This window comes from Danio rerio, chromosome 5 (genome assembly GCF_049306965.1).
Source record: "Danio rerio strain Tuebingen ecotype United States chromosome 5, GRCz12tu, whole genome shotgun sequence".
NCBI classification, from domain to species: domain Eukaryota; kingdom Metazoa; phylum Chordata; class Actinopteri; order Cypriniformes; family Danionidae; genus Danio; species Danio rerio.
Genome location: NC_133180.1, coordinates 2,155,001 through 2,162,500, shown reverse-complemented (window position 1 = coordinate 2,162,500; position 7,500 = coordinate 2,155,001). Strand labels below are relative to the sequence as shown.

At 40.6% G+C, this 7,500-nt stretch overlaps 2 protein-coding genes across 17 annotated transcripts in view; both read right to left on the bottom strand.

The window, feature by feature from the left end:
* The window catches only part of si:ch73-55i23.1, a 782,803-nt gene that overhangs the window by 607,747 nt on the left and 167,556 nt on the right, over positions 1–7,500 (bottom strand). The gene's annotated exons all lie outside the window — the stretch shown is intronic.
* The window catches only part of cita (citron rho-interacting serine/threonine kinase a), a 233,759-nt gene that overhangs the window by 177,275 nt on the left and 48,984 nt on the right, over positions 1–7,500 (bottom strand). For all 16 annotated transcript variants that reach the window (XM_073951757.1, XM_073951760.1, XM_073951763.1 and 13 more), the window contains exon 9: positions 2,221–2,374. In XM_073951757.1, coding sequence (XP_073807858.1) covers positions 2,221–2,374 — 154 coding nt within the window. The remainder of the gene's footprint in view (positions 1–2,220; positions 2,375–7,500) is intronic.

Here is a 7,500-nt window from a genome sequence, read left to right as displayed (position 1 = left end):
TTAAAACACACTTAATAAACACTGGTCTTCTTTGTTTTTATGTCTCTGTGTCCATAAAAGCTATGTGCAATAGTGATAATAATAGAAAATCTCTATGCAAAATAGAGTGTTTACTGTTATAAAAGTGCTAATGCCCTGATTTCAGCTAATGCTGCAGTCTCTAATCTGATCTAATAGTCCTAAAGTCTTAAAGCAGATTCAGATGAAACTCGGAGCTTTACGCCACAGGCTTAATGAATTAATACAGATCTGGTGTTTCACTTAAACCCGCAGAACAATCTGTGCAGCAAGCAGTGTTGAGTAAAAAACGTAACATCTTACAATTTTCAGCCAATCTTACTGCTAATAGTATAATATTAATAATAATAAAACACACAGTTTTACATTACTTTCCTTAAAAAGTAACAAAGTAATGTGTTTAGCAGCTTTTTACAGTGAATTTAGATTGTTTTAAAGGTGAAGTCAAAATTATTCACGCTGTTGGGATTTATTATTTTTTTTTTTTATATTTATTTCAGCCTATATTATAGTTTATCATCATTTATTTGTATTCAATGACATGTCAGCAACAACAACAGCTATTGTCATGTCAAAAAACATTGCATTAGCAAACATTCAATGAATAAAATGAACAAAGTAGTTTTGACTTTAAGTGTATATTCCTTTTCCCCCCAACACTACACACTCAATCACACTAGAAAATGAAGGAAATACACTAGTGAACACTTTACAGGCTACAGAAATAGCTGAGATCAGTCTAATGATTAATAACCTGTAATTAGCATTGAATAATTACGTAATAATGCTGCCAACATTGATGAGGAGAATACAGATGAGCTATTTCAAGCAAATGTCAACCTTACCATGACAAAAATAAGGTGTTCGCCAAAATAGCGAAGATTGTTTGTGTAGGCTTGTGCTACCTTAAAGGGCCATGACACCCCCCCACTTTCGGTTAAAGTCTACTTCAGAATTTTTTCAAAAGATGCATGATTAATGGGCATGGAGCTCCGCGAGCAAAGGGCAGGAGTGGGCGTGGCCAGCAGGGGAGAAGGGGAGCGAACAACTGTTGATGTCAGTTAGCTCACAAATTGAGAGAAACCGTGAGGAGACGCATGAGTTTATAGTTCACAAAGTTAAAATGCAAAGAAATAAACAGTAATTTAATGCCCTGCTACATTTGTTATTCGTAATTTCATATACAGACAACCACAATTCATATCATTATAATGATAATCGTGTTCGTATAAACACTATAAATGAGGACTTCTCCCTCAATCCCCGGGTCTAAATCATAGATCTAAATGCAGACTCAGTGCAGCAGGTCTCCTGACCTGTCTATTTTAACAATAAGTCCTGCTGGTAATCTGGAGGATTTAGGCAAACACAGCAGCACGGCCATGTGTCTGAATGTAAATGAACTCCTGATAAAAGTCAGCGTCCGCCATTCTCCAATTCTCGTACTGCTCTCCCGACAAAAATGCTTGCAGCACACACACAGCTTTGCTGTATGATCGGCCCTGACAGGATCGCGGGGAAAAACATGCAACAAACCCCATGGATTACACATACGAGCCTTCATAAAAGGCTACTGCGTGCCGTGGGTCCGTGTCTAACAGCTTGAGCTTGGCACTGGTCTGCGTCTGCCTTGCCTTCGGAAAGCATGTGCTGTCGTGCTCTCATGAATAATTAAGCAGCCGGCTCTTCTCATAGGATAAGGAAACTCTGCTTTGAATAATAATGAGAAACTGACGCGTCATCATTGCACTTGCGGTACTGCACTACGTCGCCAATTTTGGTCCCGCCCCAAAAATTATTTTAAACCCGGAAGCTGAAATTAGCTGACAAAAGCTCAAAATTATCCAGTTTTCCCCACAATTAAAGCTGACAGGTGCTAACATTGTCTTAACTGATGCTCAACACACACACATCTGTTAAAATATTTTTAAAAAAAAGTTCTCCAGGGTGTCCTGAACCTTTAATGGCTTTTGTTGGCTTATAAACACAGAATATAGCGCATGCACAAAATCGGATTTGGATCAGTGCCAGCTGGTCGATACCAGATCCAGCTAAAATATTCGATAACAAAGGGATATCCAATCAAAGTATCGGGATCCCTAATGTTAACATAAACCTCCAATGTGAATTTTTGGAGATTTAACTGCAAATGTGACATCCATAAAGCTGGAAATGCTCAAAAGCATTTTATACTCATCTTACCGTGTCTCAGGTTTGTCCAGTCAACAGAGGAGAAGAAGGGATGTGAGCGCAGGCCTTCATATCCAAGACGCTCTACAGATCCACATAATAAACTCTGGAGGAGGTCCATAAATGCAGCGCTGGCTTTGGGCTCCTCTGGGAACTTCAGAAAGCGCTGTGGACACAATGCATGCATACGAACACGTCACTTTTAGAAAATTGGACTTACAATTGATCCATTTTTTCCATGCCTCGTCTTTTCCAGAGTTGACAGTAGGACTGCTGTAGTTTTTTCAGTTGTGTTCTTTTTTGGTATTTATTGGTATGTTATCATAACTATCTAATGTGGCAATAAGATCGTAACTATACTGTACATTTACAAAGTGGCCATGTTCATCAATGTAAACACAAAAAAACAACAGCATTAACATTATAGCAGACACTTTAAAGGGTCACGAAACACCAGAACACAGGTGTTGAGCTGTTGACAGTGGTATATGTGTCCCACACTGCTAAAAACACTATTAGGACACCTATATTTCACTAAAAAGTGTAAATTGGTTGTTTTTGTGTTATTTCAAGCAAATTCGTTCTTCCGGTTTGAAACTAATTTTTGAAGCTGCGTCACGGCCATGACATAATAGCGTGTATTCCAGCGTGCAGACTGGACGTCTGTGCCAGAGTGAGTCTTATTACGTCTTACAGTGTGCTGCATTAATGCATGAGTAAGGCTTGATTTAAACCAACCAGCGCACTCTATTGTGCAACTTCATTAATATTCATTAGTGTCACCGTGTTTACGCCCCAGAGACGTCACGTTGTGTTGGCAAAACAAGCGTGAAGTGTTGCTTTTATAGTTTGCTGCCATTAAGTTTCGTTTTCATTTTCTCTCTGTGAGAGCTCATCTGGATCACGTGTGGATTAACAGTGTACGCGACGCTCGACAACAATAACTTACTCTAAGGAGGAACATTGTTTACCTGAGAGCTGTTCTCATCTGCAAACGCTGAAATCCGGATTCGCTTGTAACGTTAGTCTTCTCTTCATAAAGACGCGGCTCTAGTTGCTGGTGATTGTCCTGTCTCTACAGATTTGGTAAGTGAGTGATCAGTGCTCTTTGTTTATTCAGTTTGTTCGTATCGAATTAAGTTAACTATTGCACTGAGTGCAAACATAGCACCGCATTTTGTGACCGGAATAAAACACGTGGCTTTCTGACGCTACCTGCCGTGTGCATCTAAGTTTCCGGGAAATGCAGAGTTTTTTTTTTTCTCTCATTCGCCGTGCGGTATCAAACATTGCATGAAAAATACACGCTTAGAGCAGATCCTCGAATCAAATATCTCGTTTGTCGCGAGGGGCATGAATGAATTCCCTGAATGAAAGAGCCAAACTGCAATTAAAGTCCAACATTTAATAATTTGGCAAATAATTCGACTACAGATGTCCATGTAGGTTAAACACCATCACCTTCTCATGTGTGTGTATTTTGACTGAAACTCGCGCGTGCCCAAATAGACACTCCCACACCATCCCACTTTAGTTCCTCCGACACTCCCCCCTAAACAGAGCTGGACACGCCCACTTTTCTGACTTTTTCCAAAGTAGAGGTGTGAAAACACCCTGCTGAAACGAGGGGGTTTCATGGTCCTTTAAACAGCTCATTCCCAGCCACTAGACTTTACTGACAGGGTATTTCAGTGTCATCGAGTGTCAGAATACTGTGGGACTGCTGTACAGGAGTTATTATTAAAGATTATATATAGCCAAATTTAGCAGCTTTTATTTTAGGTGTTTTTTTTGTTTTTTTTTTAAAAGCATGACGGTAAAACACGAATGCGGTAATGAATATATTAAAAGGCATTGTTATAAAGGTGAAGTCAAAATTATTCACGCTGTTGTGATTAATTTATTTTTTATATTTATTTCAGCCTATATTATAGTTTATCATCATTTATTTGTATTCAATGACATGTCAGCAACAACAACAGCTATTGTCATGTCAAAAAACATTGCATTAGCAAACATTCAATGAATAAAATGAACACAAAGTTGTTTTGACTTGAACTGTATATTCCTTTCCCCTCTCAACACTACACACTCAACCCCACTAGAAAATGAAGGAAATACACTAGTGAGGATTTTACAGGCTACAGAAATAGCTGAGATCAGTCTAATGATTAATAACCTGTAATTAGCATTAAATAATTACGTAATTATGCTGCCAACATTGATGAGGAGAATACAGATGAGCTATTTCAAGCAAATGTCAACCTTACCATGACAAAAATAAGGTGTTCGCCAAAATAGCGAAGATTGTTTGTGTAGGCTTGTGCTACCTTAAAGGGCCATGACACCCCCCCACTTTCGGTTAAAGTCTACTTCAGAATTTTTTCAAAAGATGCATGATTAATGGGCGTGGAGCTCCGCGAGCAAAGGGCAGGAGTGGGCGTGGCCAGCAGGGGAGAAGGGGAGTGAACGACTGTTGATGTCAGTTAGCTCACAAATTGAGAGAAACCGTGAGGAGACGTTATGAATATATTAAAAGGCACCTATATCAGACTCAATAGATTGGGTTTGGCAAATAATAAAGTTTGTTGGAAATGTCAAAAAGAGAGAGGCACTTTTATTCATTGTACTTGGGACTGCTCACTAGTTCAGCCTTTTTGGCACCAAACCCTAAACATTTTGAGTAAATGGCTTGGAACATTAATACCACTGTCACCAAGGTTATGCTTACTGGGAGATCACAGTCATCATGGTGGGGATCTCAGTGACAGCTAGAGTCATCTTAATAATAATAATAATTCCTTACATTTATATAGCGCTTTTCTGGGCACTCAAAGCGCTTTACACAATGGGGGGGATCTCCTCATCCACCAGTGTGCAGCATCTACCTGGATGACGCGACGGCAGCCATTTTGCGCCAGACCGCACACCACACACCAGCTGATTGGTGGAGAGGAAACAGTGATGAAGCCAATTGAATATGGGGATGGTTAGGAGGCCATGATTGACAGAGGCCAGTGGGCAGATTTTTAAACCCCTACTCTTTTCGAAGGACATCCTGGGATTTTTAACGACCACAGAGAGCCGGGACCTCGGTTTAACGTCTCATCCGAAAGACGGCGCTCACTGAGCAGTATAGCATCCCCGTCACTATACTGGGGCATTAGGACCCACACAGACCGCTGGTTGGGCGCCCCCTGCTGGCCTCACTAACACCACTTCCGGCAGCAACATAGCTTTCCCATGTGGTCTCCCATCCAGGTACTGACCGGGCGCAGCCCTGCTTAGCTTCAGTGGGCGACCATGTGAGAGTTGCAGAGAGCTAGCTGCCGTTTTTTTTTTAAACTTAAAACACTGGAAAACTCCCAAAATCCCAGAGTTAAAAGAATGGGCCAATATAATGACTAAAACAGAGTCGTATGAACGTTTACTTTACAAATTACATAATAAAGGCAAAGCAGGAGTCCCTGTATGTATCTCAGTTTGGCAAGACTTTTGGTCTTATGTGACAATGTCTTGTAATACAATTTAAAACTACTCACCAGGTTTTCCTAATAATATTGTACCTCTGTCCTAGTAACCACTGTATTCATTCTTGTTTTACATTTAGTAGGCCACAAGTGATCACTTGTAATATGTGTTTGAATTATTTTGACATGAACCAGAAGTAAACAATAAAAAAACGAATTAAAGGGCACCTATGGTAAAAATCCACTTTTTAAGCTGTTTGGACAGACATGTGTGTAGGTATAGTGTATAGACCGTCATATTGGGCTGATATAAACACACAGTCCTTTTTTTTTCAATTGAATAACATAAAAACGGTGGACCAATTAGAGAGGCCGACCGCAACTTGACGTAGAAGTGCGTTCACCCCGCCCACCAATATTGATTGACATGCATGCATTACTCTATCCTCAGTTTGTTGTTTCACGTTTGCCATTTTCAGCAAGTGAGTCAAAGCGATATCACTAAAGGAACACCCTTGCTCTATTTTTTGATTTTAGGCTCACTGGGCTCAACACAAGAGCCTTCATTGTCTTCCTGCGAATGAGCAACAGAGATTTCACATTCACGCTCGGCTGGCGGATCAACATTCACCACATGATCGCTCTCATCAGCGCCATTGTTTGTAACTTTAGGTGGGTTTGCAAACAAAGATTCTACACTTTCAAACCAATCAACTTAAAGGGGGTCTGGTGCAATGCTAGCCCTTTAAATCTTAAAGGGTCACGAAACACCAGAACACATGTGTTGAGCTGTTGACAGTGGTATATGTGTCCCATACTGCTAAAAACACTATTAGGACACCTATATTTCACTAAAAAGTGTGAATTGGTTGTTTTTGCGTTATTTCAAGCAAATTCGTACTTCCGGTTTGAAACGAATTTTTGAAGCTGCGTCACGGTCATGACATAATAGCGTGTATTCCAGCGTGCAGACTGGACGTCTGTGCCAGAGTGTGTCTTATTACGTCTTACAGTGTGCTGCATTAATGCATGAGTAAAGCTTGGTTCAAACCAATCAGCGCGCTCTATTGTGCAACTTCATTAATATTCATTACTGTCACAGTGTTTAGACGACAGAGACGCCACGTTGTGTTGGCAAAACAAGCGTGAAGTGTTGCTTTTATAGTTTGCTGCAGTGAAGTTTTGTTTTCATTTTCTCTCTGTGAGAGCTCAGCTGGAGTCACGTGTGGATTAACAGTGTACGCGACGCACGACAACAATAACTTACGTGTCTACGGAGGATTATTGTTTACCTGAGCGCTGTTCTCATCTGCAAACGCTGAGATCCGGATTCGGTTGTAGTCTCCTCTTAATAAAGACGCGGCTCTAGTTGCTGGTGATTGTCCTGTCTCTACAGATTTGGTAAGTGAGTGACCAGTGCTCTTTGTTTATTCAGTTTGTTCGTTTCGAACTAAGTTAACTATTGCACCGAGTGTAAACATGTTAGCACTACAACCAAACTATAACCTTGTGTAGGATTTTCACCGCATTTTGTAAGTGGAATAACACACGCAGCTTTCTGACACTACCTGCCGTGTGCATCTAAGTTTCCGGGAAATGCTGAGGTTTTTTTTCCGCTCATTTGCCGTGCGGTATCAAACAGTGCACCAAGTCCACCATTTAATAATTTGGCAAATAATTCGACTACAGATGTCCATGTAAACACAGTCACTTTCTCCCCTGTGTGTGTGTGTGTGTGTGTGTGTGTGTGTTTTGACTCGGAAATTCAGCGCACCCAAATAGACACTCCCACACCATGCCTCTTTTCTTTCTCCGACACTCC